General features: G+C 29.0%; 2 protein-coding genes across 11 annotated transcripts in view; one reads left to right on the top strand and one right to left on the bottom strand.

The window, feature by feature from the left end:
* Positions 1–1,488: 1,488 nt before the first annotated feature.
* On the top strand, positions 1,489–6,781 carry LOC123264117 (protein D1-like). Its single transcript, XM_044727219.1, has 4 exons — positions 1,489–1,632; positions 1,705–1,814; positions 1,894–2,014; positions 4,723–6,781. Exons 1-4 carry the CDS (start codon positions 1,512–1,514, stop codon positions 5,067–5,069), a joined length of 699 nt encoding a protein of 232 aa, XP_044583154.1. The 5' UTR covers positions 1,489–1,511; the 3' UTR covers positions 5,070–6,781.
* Positions 6,782–7,199: 418 nt separating this feature from the next.
* The window catches only part of LOC123264115 (alpha-1,6-mannosyl-glycoprotein 2-beta-N-acetylglucosaminyltransferase), a 30,431-nt gene continuing 21,085 nt past the window's right edge, over positions 7,200–16,545 (bottom strand). For 9 of the 10 annotated variants that reach the window (XM_044727214.1, XM_044727209.1, XM_044727212.1 and 6 more), the window contains 4 exons: positions 15,921–16,230; positions 13,172–13,381; positions 9,968–10,218; positions 7,200–7,673 (listed from right to left, as the gene is read on the bottom strand). In XM_044727214.1, coding sequence (XP_044583149.1) covers positions 7,445–7,673; positions 9,968–10,218; positions 13,172–13,381; positions 15,921–16,230 — 1,000 coding nt within the window. In that variant the 3' untranslated portion in view covers positions 7,200–7,444. The remainder of the gene's footprint in view (positions 7,674–9,967; positions 10,219–13,171; positions 13,382–15,920; positions 16,231–16,545) is intronic. The other variant, XM_044727217.1, reaches the window with a different exon arrangement.

The raw sequence follows: 16,545 nt of genomic DNA on the forward strand, positions 1-16,545 counted from the left end.
TATATATAACTAGCTAAAGACATCTTGTGCAAGAATATGAGACAAGCCTAATGCAAGGTGCATTGAAAAACTTTCTGACGTATTTTTTGAATCAGAAACTCTCAACAGACACTTACACACGACTTGCTCAAGATTTGCTCAAGATCCGTAATTCTCAGTAATTTGTTCATTTCTAAAGCATTTGTCAACCAAAAACTAACAGCAAATGTTGAAGCGTGACTTGCTCAAGATTTGCTCAAGATGCATCATGCATTATATATTTTATAGCACTTTTTCCCCTCCACTACTTGAAAATGTATTGATTCAGTGGTGCTCATTTTAAAATAATTTTGTCTTGATCGATAAAATAGTAGGTCTATACTCTAAATGGTTAAGCTGAATGAGATCCACTGATCCTATAGTAAATATAAGAGGGGTAGAATGATGCGACCGGTCATTCGAAAACATTTGATCTTGAGCAAGTCTTGCACAAGTATTATCAGCATGCTTCTGGTGTCAGTCTTTCTCAAGAATTGATATAGTTAGTTTATCGATAAGCATCTTCAGATTTTCTCAATTTTCTTACACAATTCTTGAGCTATAATCTGGCACAAAGTTCTTGTACAAGGCTTGTCCAAGACTTTTCAATTGAATTTGCTACAAGTATCTGGAGCAAGACCCATAGGTAGAAAAAGACACTAACAACCATCGAAATTGAGACCAGACTTGCTCAAGCCTTAAAAAAGATCGCTATATGGGTATATTATAAATTAATTTATTTTTTCAGATAAATGCGACTTATAATTTTTAATGAGATACTTTTGAGTCCAAAAAATTATAAGTCACCATCTTAGTCGACTCTTGGCCTTCGAACATTTAGAGTAAAAATTGTAGATCAAAAACAGAATAAGATTCCATGTTGAATTTGAAAACAATACATAAAGTCTATTCACAAATTAACTAGACTAAAAACCGATCAAACTTTTAAAACTTTTTAGTCTCATCAGATTAGAAATAGCATAAAATATTCATAGCTGCTCAATTATTCTACTAAAAGGATATTTAGACTTAAAACAGATCAAAAATAATTTAAATAGTAGATCAAATACAGATGAAAATGTTTTTAAAAGTTCAAATACAGATCAATAAGTTCAAAAGCAGATCATTTAGCTTAAAATCAGTTTAAATTTTTCGACCCGGGATGATCGTTTTATGATAGAAACAATTCCCATAATTTTTGAAAAGGTTCCTTTAAATTTCTCTCCGTGTAACTGTTCCTAATTGGCATCATCAGCTCCGAAATTGTTGGAAATAGTATGTTTATAGTTATATTTTAGCAGGAATTAATTGAATAATCTTACAGAATATCGATACTGAAATCAGATTAGCTTATTATTATTATTATTATTATTATTGTCATAAATATTTACTAACACGATAAAAAAGCAATTGATACTCAGTAGATGTCCTTGCATCAAATAACAAGTTTCTACCTTCACAGTTTTAATAATAATAATAAGAGTAATAACAACATGAATGCAGCTTGTGAAAGACTAGAATATAATAATATTGTATATAGGTACACTATAATTATAATATTCATTCGGTCGACGCTCCTCAACTCCGACGGTCGCAGCAAAATGAAGTGGGCAGGTTTGTTAATATTTTTTAAAATAATTAATTAATAATTAATTTTTCAATTATAATTATTCAATAATTTTTTAGTCTTTGTGATTGTAATCATCGGAGTTGTCAATGCAGATGTTAAATCAGCCTTTCGGGACTCGAAAATTGTTCCAGATATTATTTTAAACGCACCAACGGAAGAAATAGAAGTAAGTTATTAATTTCAAATTTTATTTACAATTATTTTATATTAAAAAAAATTAATATAAAAAATTAATTTTTTTAAAGGTAAAATATGGCGACAAAGAAGTGAAATTTGGAAATGAATTAAAGCCAACTAACACCAGAGAAATTCCAGAAGTTCATTACAAACATGAGGGAGGTGTTTTATACACTCTTGTTTTAACAGGTAATTTTTTTAATATTAAAATTTAGCTATAAATATAAGTAGAATTTGTTTGAATAAATTTTATTAAATTTACGAAAGAAACTTTCACTTTGTTACTAAACCGGTTTGTGTGTTACTTGAATGTTTTCTGTTGATTATATTATTGTTCATCGAAGATACTTTTGTGTGAAAAATTTTTACTTTCATTTAGAGAGAAAGTTTGTCGTAGGAATATAATAAATTGTAAAAGTTGATAAACAATACTTTCGGAAAATAGGACTGATTTTTTTGGGGTGGAAATTTGTGGATGATTTTTTGTACACTGATAGAAGGATTTAATTATATTTAGTAATGGTTACTAAATCATTTATTAAAGCCCATTCATTTTCACTAAATAAATATTTAGTAGTATTTAACAAATTATTTATTGCTACTCAATAAATCGTCTATTGGTATTAAAGAAATTAATTTTTTAACTAATTTCAGCGTATAACTTAACTTTTTTACTCAAAATAAATCAAAAAAATTAAAATAAATAATTTTAAGTAAAAATATAAGGTATAATAAAAAAAATAATCTCATTAAATTATAATTTTTTATTTGAGACATTTATCCTTTAAATTAAAATACATGAAAGTCTTGAAGTTAGTCAAAGGTCGAAACTCGCACAAAACGGGCCATGATTCATTATTGGTTAAAATTTAGGCGCGCACGTAGCGCGCTATTCAAATTTCTAGTTCCTCTAAATTAAAATAGATGAAAAAAAAATAAGTGTGAAGTTAACTTAGTATCGAATTATCGCAAAAATGTGGTCCCCGATTCCTTATTGGTTGAAAAATTAAGGCGCGCAAAGCGCGCAATTTAAATTCCTAGTAAAATTTAAAATTAAACAATTTTTTAGCATATCAATAATAGACTAATTTTTAAGTTTAAACTAATCTCTACTGAAAAATGACATATAAGCCATTTGAAAGTGTATGTGTATTCCCAAAAGGAAGATAAATCTCCCAAAATCGAGCTTAATAAAATAATCTAAGACAATGAAAATATTATGTGTTACATTGGAATTAAAGCATAGCAATGTACCGACAATGCTTACCAAAGAAATATTTAGTACCTACTGCTAAATATTATTTGGTGGAAACAAATATTTATTTATAAGTAATAAAAGGCTTTATATCAATATAATTTATTTAGAATAAAAAAATCATTTATTAAACTGTAACAAATAATATTGATGGGTAAAAAATATTTTTTTCTTCCAAATAAATGACTAAAAATTTTTTTACTAAATCAGTTTAGTATACTCCGTACTAAATCCTTCTATCAGTGTAGGGACCTAGGGGATACTATTTAAAGATAAGTTATAAGAAATTAGGAAAATTGGGCGAGTAGTTTAGAGATTATAGTCGTTGCAAATTCAAGGGTACACCCCAAAGCGCGGGATTAGGAACTTAGAATTGAGATTTCGGGGCTAAGAATTGGAGATATTGGAAAATTGTAAGAATCTCATCATTTCCTCATAAAATCAATTTAAAGTCCTTGTGACTTATTCTGTAGTTCAGTCATTAACTACTAGAACTTTAAATCAGATTTCTGATTAAAGAGTAGGATATATGAAAATAGAGATAAGGTCCTTTTTTAAAAGAAATTTAATTCCTTACAAAAAAAAAAAATCCTCATCATTTTTTCCATATGTCTTATCACTTCCTCAAAATCTCAATTTAAAGTCCCAATCATTAATTATTTAGTCTTATTATCTACTACTAGGACTTTAAATTAAATTTCTAATAAAAATATTAGAATTATGAAAAAAGTGATAAAGACCTTTCCTATATAAAATTTTGCACGCCTTATAGAGTAGAGTAGCAATTGTTGTTTTTTCAATACATCAGTCTGATTTTTGTAAAACTGAAAAGTATTGTTTTTAAAAATGAAAAACAGTGAAGTAGAATTACTATTCGTGTAATATAATTAAAATCGTCTGGTGACATTACATTGCACTGTGTAATTTTACAATGAAAATTGTAAAAATAAAAAAAAGCTTTTTAAAATTTTTATGAGATTATTGTAATATAAATTACACTATTTTTCTCCTCGACGGAGGCGGAAAGCGGCATTTTCATTTAGCGCAGCGGGCGGAAAATTGACGCTTTCCGCCCGGAGGGGAGAATAGTATTTTTCTTACCTAGGGCAGGAAAATAAGAAATGTCTCAGATTACATGTAATTGTTGACCGAGGCGAAGCCGAGGTCGACAAACATGTGATCTGAGGCTTTCTTATTTTCTGCCCGTGGTGAGAAAAATATTTTTTTGTGATTTTACATACAATTATGCCGAATCAGATCGCAAATAATGTTTGCAAAATTAAAAAGCTTTTTCTTAAAAATTTACGAACGGTTTTGTAATATTACAATACGTGTTAAGTTTATACATGAACATTGTAATATTACAATACATCTTAGTAGATTTCCTGACAGGTGTTGGAACAATTACATAAATTGTATTTTATTTCGCATTGCTATACACTGATTTGTAATTGTACTTATTATTTGTTTTGGAATATGATTGTAATTTTACAAAAATTTTTAACAGTGTAGGAATTTTTTTTTTGTAAAAAATTTAATTTCCTACACCAAAGATCCTGATTACTTTCTCTGTATCTCTAATCCTTCACTCACGATTCTACTTTAAACTCTCAATCATCCATCGATACAAAATATCTTCTAGATCCTGACATCCCAGTGCGCGGATATAATCGCGAGTGGCAGCACTGGCTGGTAGGAAACATCCCCGAGGACAAGGTAGCCAAAGGCGAGGTCCTTACCGAGTACGTCGGCCCAGCGCCACCGATGAAGTCCGGTAAGCATCGGTACGTCTTCCTGCTCTACAAACAGAACCAAGGCGCGATAACTTTCGACGAGCGCCGCATTGGGAACCGCGACAAGCGTCGGAACCGATTTTCCATCAGGAAGTTCGCAGACAAATACAATCTCGAGGGACCTATTGCCGGAAACTACTTTATTGCTCAGTTCGATGACGCCGTCCCTTTGATCCACAAGCAGTTGAGCATTTAGTAATCATTAATTAATCAATTAAATCATAAGTTTAAATCAACATTGAGAAATTGGTTTTATTATCGATACAAAATCATTAAGACAATTTACTTTTTTGGTATTATGGCATTATTCATTATTTAAATACTTAATATTATTATTATTAAATACCTATGTTCATTCTTCGATAATAATTATTATACTGATTAAGATTAATTAATAAATTAGTTATAAATATATATAATATATATATTATGTATCACTTATACGATTTATCACCATACTATTAAATACAATTAAAATGTTACTTAAGAACCCTCGAGAAAAAAATATATGTTGATAAAAAAATTGATTTTTTGGATTAAATATTGGAGATATGAAAATATTAGAAGTTGAACATTTTTTATAGGAAATTTAATTCTTTAGAAAAAAGATTCTTTTCATTTTTTTCGTATTTTATTTTTTTTTGTCAGAATTTGAATTAGAAGTTCTGAGAAAAATTTTTGAAGAAATCTAACGCAAAGTTTATTTGTTTAAGTTTAGAATCAAAATTTTAGGTTGGATTTAGAAAATACAAGAAAATTATATAAGACAATTTGTACGGGAAATTTAATTTTCTACAGAGAAATGTCTAGTTAAATTTTCCGTATTTTTAAACGTTTTGCCAAATTTTTGATTTAAAGTCTTGATAGTCTATAGTTGGACTAAAAGTCCTTAAAAATTATAATTTATTTTAAAAAAATAATAAATGATAGGATTTGAGTCCTGATTTTTTGTGAGGACCTAGGAGACACTATTTTGAGATAAGTTTTGAAAATATTAGAAAAATCGGACGAGTATGTTAGGAGTTATAGTCATTGCAAAATTAAGATACGCCCAAAGCTCGGAAGGAAAATTTTAATTGAGATTTGTGGATTAAATATTCAAAAAAAAGGAAAAATTATAAGAAACATTTTTCATAGGAGGTTCGATTGTCTGCAAAAAAAATTCTTATAAATTTTTTTCTATCTCTAACCATTCAGCTAAAATATCTATTTTTTCTGTACTTCAACATATATTTTTTCCATGTGGATAAAAAAATGAACAAAGTGACTTTTTCTTTAAAACTAAACTTGTTAATTTATTGCCACATAAATAAACCCTTTGAATTATAATGCTCTCCTTATTCTCTCAACTTATAATTGCAACTTTTACGAGCGACCTAACAAAACTTTTAAATAACTTCTACATACAACTTGCGTCTCCATTCGAATATAAAATAATAAATTCATAATTATTATTATTATTTTTTTTTCTGTTCTGAGTCAACATTCTTATCATTTCTTCATTTATTTTTATTGATAACTTATTTGAATAATTGAATAAAATTATCCACACGTTCTGATCCTGTTTTACAGAATGACTAGAATAATTTACTTCAATAACTAATTAATAAATAATTAATTACCCACTAGTTATTATTGAGCGTGTGCGTTAAATGTTTGTTATATGCAAAAAATTTTTTTTTTATCTTTTATACTAGCGAAAATATCATTATTATTATTATATTTTTCTTTTTTTTTTTTTTACCACGATCAATTCCATCTTAGTGGCTAGTGTTTATAATAATTAATTACTTTGTTTTTTATAGCTATTTTTAGTTACTAAATTAGCCCATATCGCGTTATCAATTTTGTAAGCATTAGAAAAATTTAGCGTGGTGCTTGATAGTGACCGGGGGATGCTGATTTTTTTGAGGAACTACGGGACATTATTTTATTTTAAGTTTTAAAAAAATCAGGAAAATCGATCGAATAGTTTCATAGTTATCGTCATTGCAAAATTATGGTACACCTTAAAGCGCGGAAGCAGGAAATTTTAATTGCGATTTCGAGGTTAAGGGTTGGAGATACGAAAAAATAACAAGAGAAATTTTTTTTTATAGAAAATTTACTTTTTTACAAGAAAGGTCCTTGTCAATTTTTCGATATCTCTTATCATTTAGACAAAATTTTTAATTAAAATTCAATTCTTAGCATGTTTGATTATAAAACGTATTGTGAAAAGTTTTAAATGAAAATTTTGGGTTAAAAATTAAAGATACGGAAAAATAATAAAACCTTTTTTGTAGAAAATTTAATTCTCCACAAGAAAAATTTTGTAAATTTTATCCTATCTTTAACCATTCAGCAATAATTCCAATTTAAAATAAAAGAAACTCGAAATGTCGGTCACTATCAGGCACCACTGAAGCCAATTATCCTAAAAATGTCATTAGTGCGACGTCTAAATATTTTTTTTTTTTTTTTATATTAATAACGCGCCTTAATATTTTCGTTTTAATCAGTCAAAATTTAATAATTATTATTAAAAACTAAATAAATAATCACTTAAAAAATAAATATTATTATTAATTATTACAGTAAGACTAGGTCAGGGTTAGCGGTGATGTTGCCGCAAAGATGGTGGTCGCGTAAATCACCCCATCCGCCATTTCCTTTACGTAATTTAGTTTTTTTAGCGACCCCAGCTATTGTCAGAGTCAATTGCGAGGGAAACAAGTGATTACGCGCGGATTTAAGAACTTGTTGGACTTTAGCAATCACAGCCGTTGATTCGCAGTTGTTTTTTTTGTGATGAATTCCACTGAAAAAAAAAAAAAAATTTTTTAGTATTATTTTTTAAAGACAAAACAATTCATAAATTGAAAAACGAATTTTATCATGATTTCATGCGGAATACTGTGTTAATTATATTTATTCATGGATAAAATGAGTGAATAAGGCTTTTTCTGAGACTCGTATTTTAGAACACACTCTTTGCTCGTTTGCCCGACCTCTCTCAACCGAAAATTCCCTTCACTTATACAATATACATAGTATACTATTAAGTTGGATTGCTTATGAAAATTTTATAGAACTTTTATCAAGAATGTTAAAATTATACTAATAAAAAAAAAATTGTTGTTGATTTCTAAATTCTTCAATGAAACTAATTTTTTTAATTTATTAAGACAAAAGCATCAATTTTTGACAGTAGTAAAATTGTTTAAGAAAAATTAGAGTTACGAAAAAATGATACACGGAAAGAAAATTACGGGAAATATTCCTATTATTGGTAGGAATGGTTTCCATAATGGTATAAGAACAGTTCTCAGGTCATTATGGGAACCATCCTTATGATATTATGGAATCTATTCCTAAACCATTATGGGAACCATTCCCATAATAGTATAGAAACTATCTCTATACTAATATGAGAACTACTCCTATACTAGTATAGGAATAATTCCTATCATATTATAGGAATTATTCTATAATTGTATGGGAATTATTTCTTTATAGTATCAAACAAATATTTATTTCCAGAATAGTGAAAAAATTCTCTCATAGTATAGAGGATTGAATGGAGCTTTTAGACAAAAAGTGTATAATAGAAATGTTTTCTGAATTATTTTCTAAAAAAATATTCTTATAATAGTATAGGAATCATTAGAATAATATTATAGAAATCATATCTACAGTAATAATATGGGAACTATTCTCATAATAATATAGAAATCGTTTCCATAATAGCATGTAAACTATTCCTATACCATTATGGGAACCATTCCCATAATATTATAGGAATAATTACCATCCCTCACGGTTTTGGAAATGCCGTAAAGATTCGGTATTTATACGATATAAATGCTGTATTTTTACCGTAATACTTCAGTTATTTTAGCCAGTTTTTTTGTCGAATTATTACGAAAAAATTACGAAATAAATTCAAAATATTTACGGCATTACAATAGAAAAATTACGGTATATTAACAGCATTTAAACCGTAAATGTACCGCATATTTACTATATATCTGCGGCACTATTGCAGCAAAAAACCGGAAAAGAAGATCCCTACTTTCTATTACCGGCAAAATACCAAAAATATGCTGCTTTACTACTATTTTTCAATAGCTTAAAATTTTTTTTTATAATATTATAAATTATCATGAATAATTTTTAAGAGGCTGATAAATTAATTTCTCTGTTATTACTATTATTATCATTTTTTTTAGTCCAGACCGGGATTCGAACCCGGATCGTCTAGTTACGCGCTGAAGGCTCTACCAGTTGAGCTATCAGAGACACTATCCGCATCTATTTACTCAGTCACCTAATAAGACTCACCGAGTAATAAACACAACCGCCCATCTTACGGTAAAAAGCATTATATCTTTAATTATATCAGTATAAACGCGGTAAAATTACTGTATATCTTTGGTATTTTTACCGTAGAAATACGATTTTCTTATTGTAAAATTATAGTTAATAGATAGATTTTTTACGGTAAAAGTTCTAGAGTTTTACGGTAATTTTATCGTATTATTTCTGAACTTTGCAGCAAAAGTACGGTAGAAATGCTGTATAACTATAGTAAAAAAACTGGCCAAAATAACCACAGAAATACCGTATTATTTCAGAATTATAACGGTTAATTTATGGTAAACGCATTAATACCGAAAATTTACGGTATTTCAAAAACCGCGAGGGATAATGGTATGGAAATAGTTTCCTCACCATTGTTGGAACTATTCCCACAATTTCCAGGAACAATTCCTATAATTTATTGGGTTTATTCCTATAAATTATAGGAATGATTTCTATAATTGTAAAAAAATTTCCTATAATTATGGGAACTGTTCCCATAATTAATGGTTGTAGTTTCTATAATGGCATAGGAAAAAATTCTATAAAATTATGGAAATAGTTCCAATATCTTTCTTTTTGTGTAAGAAACTTTTTTTGTAAGAAATTCAATCTTCTACAAAAAAGGTTTTCATCAATTTTTTTGTATTTCTTATCTTTTCCTCATAAAATCAATTTAAAATCCTTGCGAATTACTCCAAACTAATTGGTGCTTCTACCGTATCATTTGATCGAAAAATTTCGGATACGTACCATTCACCAATATGAAAGACACGTGGCGCCCTCATCATCATGGCGACCAGTCCCGAGTCAACCCTGGGTGCTGCCCCAGCGCCTCTGCTCGGCGGAAGACACGTCTGGGCCACATACTGCAGGCTCCAGTCCCAATTGTAGTCATCGTATGAGCAAAATTGGGAGGCGCATTTCCTCAATTTGTTCCAGGTGACTCTGTTGAAAGCCATGCCCATGTTGTGCTTGCTGGATATCCATGGAATAACTTCCGCCTGTCAATTACGCCAATAAAAAAATTAATAAAAAAAAAATATATTTTTTTTTAAGTATAATTAAATTAGGAAAAATTAAATTTATATAAATTGTCGCTGCAACAAGGTCATTAATTATCAGTAGAGTTAAAATTAATAATTACACTTGACGTGGTAGTTATAAATTACAATGATGCTTAATTAATGCTAATTGATAGATTGTTAGATAAATAAATTAATGCTGACCTTGCGCAGTGCGAAATCTTGGAATATAATTGTTCATTGACATTCAAGCATATTTTTTTATAATACATGCTTATTTATTAATTATTTATTGTTAAAATTAATTCATTATTTTTTTTTTTTTATTAGATAGTTGGGATTAAATTAGTAAGTACATGCGAGAAGATATTTTTTAAATAAAAACATTTTTTGTGGTGCTTAATAATGACCGGATGATGCTGAATTGTTATACGGACCTAGGAGACACTATTTTACGATAAATTTTAAAAAAATTAGGAAAATCGGGCGATTTCTGAGCAAAGGATTGAAGATATGAAAAAATCATTCCAGACATTTTTTGTGGAAAATTTAATTTTCTACAAGGAAGGTTCTTCTCATTTTTTCCGTAGCTCTTTTCAATTCCTCAAAAAATCAATTTAAAGTTATAATTATTCCCTAGTTCGTACACTGACAAAAAAAAATATCTCCATTCAAGAAAAATATTCTTGCTCCAAGAAAAAAACTTTGAAGTGAAAAAATTTGTATTTCTCTATATGCCGAAAAATATTTTTCTTTATTCACGGCCGAAAGCACGTATTTGCTACTTCTGTTGGGAATCAGAAAGACCGACATTTATGCTTTGGTAGGGGTGCGCATGCGCGCTGCTCTAGTGCGCTGGAAGAAACTAGTTGTGCACTGAATTGATGTACGAGGCAGCGAAAAAAAAGTATTCACCAGAGCTGACGCGGTTTATTGTGCACTCAGGCCTAACCTTAAAATTGCTTTTTCTTCCTAATTATTTTCTTGACACAAGAAATTTCACTTATTCCAACAAAATTAATTCCCTTGCTTCAAGAAATACGTGTCTTGATCCAAGACAATTGATTTAAATCAAGAAAATTTTCTTGTTTTGAGAAAATTTCTCTCTTGTTCCAAAAAATTAAGTTCTTGACAGAAGTAAATTTTCTTGTCTTGAGAAAATTTTTCTTTTGCTCCAAAAAATTAATTATATCTTAATAATAAATTTTCATTAATATTTTTATTGACGAACATGTCAAATGGGAAGATCAAATAATATTGAATCATTTTTTTTCATTCATTATTAATAATTTTTATAATTCTTATAGTTCATGCACTGGTAATAGTTGTGATGAAAAAGAAAATATGCAATAATTAATTAAAAATAGTTGACAAATTACTCGAAATAATTAAAATTCTGATAAAATTAATGATTTTAATGTATTTGAGTAATCAAAAATTAATAAAAATAAGACTATTCAATTGAATTAATTTAATTTTAAAAAGTTACTATTATTTTTGTCTATTTAGATGAAGTCGATGCCCGCCCCCGACCAGCCGCACTCGCTTCGCTCGTGCCGCAAATGTCGGGCGGGCATCGACAACATACTAAGAACATTTAACTGTAACGTTAATTGATTTGTAAGTCAGCGTACTTTCGGCCGAAAATAAAGAAAAATAGTATACACCACACGGGCAGAAAGTTTGAGAGCCCTGAACTGCGCGCCATGATGCCCTCGGCTTCGCCTCGGGCATCATGGCGCACAGTGCAGGAATCTCAAACTTTCTGCCCTTGTAGTGTAATATACTATATTAATACAGAGAATAGTAAAAATACCAAAATTAATATGCTTAAAACAAGTAAAATAATACTTTAATTCAAGAGTCGCGCCATACTTGGACAAGTCGGTAATATCTTGAACCAATGTTACCGTCTATCTTAATCCAAGAGAAAGAAATTCTTGGGCGAAGTTGTATATATCATATTTTAAAACAACCAAGTTTCTTGATTCGAGAATCAATTTTTTAAGTTAAGAGAATTGAATTACTTAAAACAAGAATGACATTTTGAAGAAAAAGTTTTTCTTGAATCAAGTCATTTTTTATATCGGTGTATAATTATCAACTTTCAGGATTTTATATCAAATTTCTGGTCAAAATATAAGAAATATAAAAAAAAAACGATAAAGAATTTTTTTGTAGGAAATTTAATATTCTGTAGGAGAGGTATCTATCAATTTTTCTGTATCTCTTATCATTTTATCAGAAAATCACTTCAAAGTCCTAATCATTAATAACTTGATACAATTATAAACTACTAGGATTTTAAATTAGATTTCTGGTTAAAGGGTCAGATAAAAAAAAAGCCATAAGAATCTTTTTTTATTGGAAACTTAAGCCTTTACAAAAAGAGCCTTTGTTACTTTTCTCCTATCTCTAACCCCCTAGCCAGAATTTCAGTTCAAAATACACTGATAGAAGGATTTATTTGTATTAAAAAATATTTGTTAATAGTTAACAAATCATTTATTAGAGACCACTTAGTAGCATTAAACAAATATTTTAAACTATAAGCAATTCCTTCTATCAGTGTAAAAAAATCCAAATCTCGGTCAATATTAGGCACCACCGCAGCCAATTAATCAGTAATTAACATTGCTCAATTATTAAATAATTAGAATCAGTACATGCTTATATATGTTTTCTAATCCATGCTTATCTCATAATATAACAAATAACAATAACAATAACATATAAGTATTATAATCTACAATCCACGAGTAATAAAACTTTTATCCATATTAACTTATAACAATAATTCAATTGAACAATAAGTCCAATTATAATTTCACAAGGTCACATTGCCAAAAAACAATATTAATAATAAAAACATTTAATATATTAAAAGGGTAAAAATGCAAATAATTAACAATCTATTAAAGGTTAGTGAGACCTTCTGATAATGACTGTAGAGAGTCGGTAAAAGTTGGAAGGACCAAGAAGAAGCAGAAGATGGTTTGTTTTGTTGTCCTTCCTGGAGGGACTTTTTTTTCCCGGGTCCTTTGTGCTGCTGAGTCGTCACATCCGGATCGTTAACTACGTCATCGTGACGGTCTAGCCCGCGGAGAACTTCTTTTTGGAGGCCGGAATTTACGCTGAGATACTGATATGGGTTTTATTTTATTTATTTATATTTATGACGTAATTATTAAATAATCAACAGAAAAATATGATGATCTACACTGGATAGTTTATCTGGATTTAATTAATTAAGCTACAAAAGGGTTGATAATTTTTTGGTGTTTATTAGCGTTATTGTTGCCAAGATTTCGCGGGTCGTAGTTTCCTTTTTTTCTATTTATTATTAGGTTAAATGGATGCATTCGTTACTTTTATGTTAGTTTAAATTATTATTATTATTATTGGTGTCATTGTTGTTACAACTGTCATTATTAGTGTGATTTAGTCTCAAGAATAACATATCAAAATATCAGACAAATCGGATCAGTACATCTTGAGTTATTGATGAAAATTTAGTGCATTGATTTTTACCGTCAATGCAGTCGAATTTGTGATTTTTTATATAATTGTCTTAAATTAGTATTTTAATGCGATATTAATAATAAATTTCATCAATGAAAGCACTTAGTTATGATAGTAAATTGATTTGGAGCGTCAATGCAGTCTTAAATTGTCATTATTTGCATTAAGCCACTTCAATTAAAGTTTTAATACAATATTTTCAATTGATATTTTAACAGAGGTATTGAAATTGGACGCTACATTGATTTTGAGCGTCAATGCAGTCTTAAATTATCATTATTTGTATTAAGCCACGTCAATTAAAGATTTAATACAATTTTTTCAATTGATATTCTTGGTAGAGATATTGAAATTTGACATTGCATTGATTTTTAATGTCAATGCAGTCTAAAAATATTTTTTTTTTAAATAATTGTTTTCAATAAATATTTAAACGCATTATACTAAAAAACATTACCAATAAAAATACTGATTAATAATAGTGCATCGATCTTATTTGTCAATGCAGTCTTAAATTGTCATTATTTGTATTAAGACTTTTGAATTGAAATTTTAATATGATGTTAATAAAAAATATTACCAATAAAAGATATACTAATGATAGTACATTGACTTCGAACGTCAATGCAGCGGAGAATCGGCACTTTTAACATATAATGATTGTGATCATCAATGTACTGTCTGAAATTGACAGTCATGATAGGACGGCCCTTCTAATTGAAATTTTAACCATAAATATGGACTAATACCCTCAATATCGCCCCAAAAATCTATTACATTCATTTTGAAAGTCAATGCAGTCTAAAATCGTCGTAATCAGTAAAAAGTCGCTTTTAATCAAAATTCTAATGTAATATTAAGAAATATCACACTAACAGATCAAAATCGAATTATTGGCACCTAACGTTGACTTTGAGCTTCAATGAACTCTAAAACTTTAATTACCGGTTAAAAGTTTTCGCCAATCAAAATTCTAATACGATAATTTCCACAGATATGACTACTCTTATTCAAATATTAAAAAAAATTATTGCATGGATTTTGAATGTCAATGGAGTAAAAATTTTTTTTTTTCGTAACATTAACAAATTAAAATAATTATGAAGTAACACTTTTAAATTAAGCGACCCTAGTTTGCTAAAAATGACGCTAAAAAGACAAATCGATAAAAAAATTACTCGAGACACGAGACAATAACCAGTAAAAATAAAACACCAGGTATGACCCGTAACATTTATTAATTAACACGACGTACTATTATTGACACGCGATTATTCCAACCAGTTATAATTAAAACAAACGTATAATTTAATTACAACAAACAACGCTTAATTATCATTAAGAGCATAAAAGTTAATCATATTTTTTTTTGCAATTCCAGGTCATTCTATTTTTCATCTGCGAGAAATTTTATTTATTTTCATCGACATGAAAAAAAGTAATCCGTTTATTTTCGTAAAAATACTTTCGACGAAATAAGAACGAAATAAATGAACTGTCAGTAGATATTTAAAGCGACTCATACATAATAAAACTCACGGGTTTTATGTTTGCTTTTTAATGTCTATATCCACGTTTTATGTATGTATAAGTTATAAATACTTTTATAATAGTTATTTTTAACTGAAACTCCAGTATTCGAGTTTAAAGACACTGAGGACACTATTTGTCGTTAAGTTTTTGAAAAATTATATAAATCGGTTGAATAGTTTAGGAGTTATAAGTCTGGTAAAATCAAGGTAGACCTCAAAGCGCGGAGCAGGGAAATTATATTTGCAATTTCTACGTTAAGGATTGAAAATATCAAAAAATTATAGGAAAATTTTTTTATAATTTTAATTTAAAATTCAATTCTTAGCTTGCTTGGTTGTACCATGTGTGAAGAAAATTTCGATATCAAAATTTTGAGTTAAAAATACGAAAAAATGATGAGACTTTTTTATAAGAAATTTAATATTCTAAAAAGAAGCTTCTTATCAATTTTACCCTATCTTTAATAATTCATCCGGAATATAAATTTAAAAATATTCTAAAAAACCTAAATTAAAAAATTAAAATTTCCCGGCGGAATAGCGACGACCATTTTGTGCAACGAGTATATCCATCTTGTCGAGGCGGTAAATTACAGCGCAAGCTATAAAACATTCAATATTAGATACCTTGCGACTCAAGTCTGTGTAGTAGTTGTAAGTCTTCAAGTATGTGCCTAGAGAAAGAACGTTGCATCTTTCACAACTGTGCTTGCACGTACGTTCCATAAGTTTTAGTACGTGCAGAAAATCCTCCGCCACGTAATGATCTTCCTCGAGGAACAACACCATTCCGGTGTGATTGCGGGTCACGTTAAGTTGATCGAATACCCGGTTGGCTTTCCACCACCAGTGATGCTTCGTTTGAGTGAATTTCGCCTCCCGATAGTGCCCATAGAGGTCGGGATGTTGAGCGTTAATACACTTTAATGCCAGAGCTCTGTAAGATAGTTTTTATTAGGAGCTGTGGTACAAAATAATGACCGTAGGATATTAATTTTTTGTAGGGACCGAGGGAACACTATCTTACGTTAAGTTATGAAAGAACTGAGTCAATCGGTCGATTAGTTTAGGAGTTATAGGCATTGCAAAATTTAGGTACACCCCAAAGCGCGGACCAGGAAAGTTTTATCGCAATTTCTAGGTAAATGAATGAAAAAATTATAAGAGACCTTTTTTGTAGGTAATTTAATTCTTTTTTGTAGGGAAAGGTCTTTATTAATTTTTTCGTATCTCTCGTCCTTCAGCCGGAATC

This window comes from Cotesia glomerata, linkage group LG4 (genome assembly GCF_020080835.1).
Source record: "Cotesia glomerata isolate CgM1 linkage group LG4, MPM_Cglom_v2.3, whole genome shotgun sequence".
Taxonomy (NCBI): Eukaryota; Metazoa; Arthropoda; class Insecta; order Hymenoptera; family Braconidae; genus Cotesia; species Cotesia glomerata.

What these genes read in the sequence shown, in the direction of transcription:
- LOC123264117 (XM_044727219.1), top strand. Translation starts at nt 1,512, where the DNA reads ATGAATGCAGCTTGTGAAAGACTAGAATATAATAATATTGTATATAGG. An exon ending in CACCAACGGAAGAAATAGAA is followed by an intron (nt 1,815 to 1,893) that starts GTAAGTTATTAA and finishes ATTTTTTTAAAG; the next exon opens with GTAAAATATGGCGACAAAGA. An exon ending in ATACACTCTTGTTTTAACAG is followed by an intron (nt 2,015 to 4,722) that starts GTAATTTTTTTA and finishes AATATCTTCTAG; the next exon opens with ATCCTGACATCCCAGTGCGC.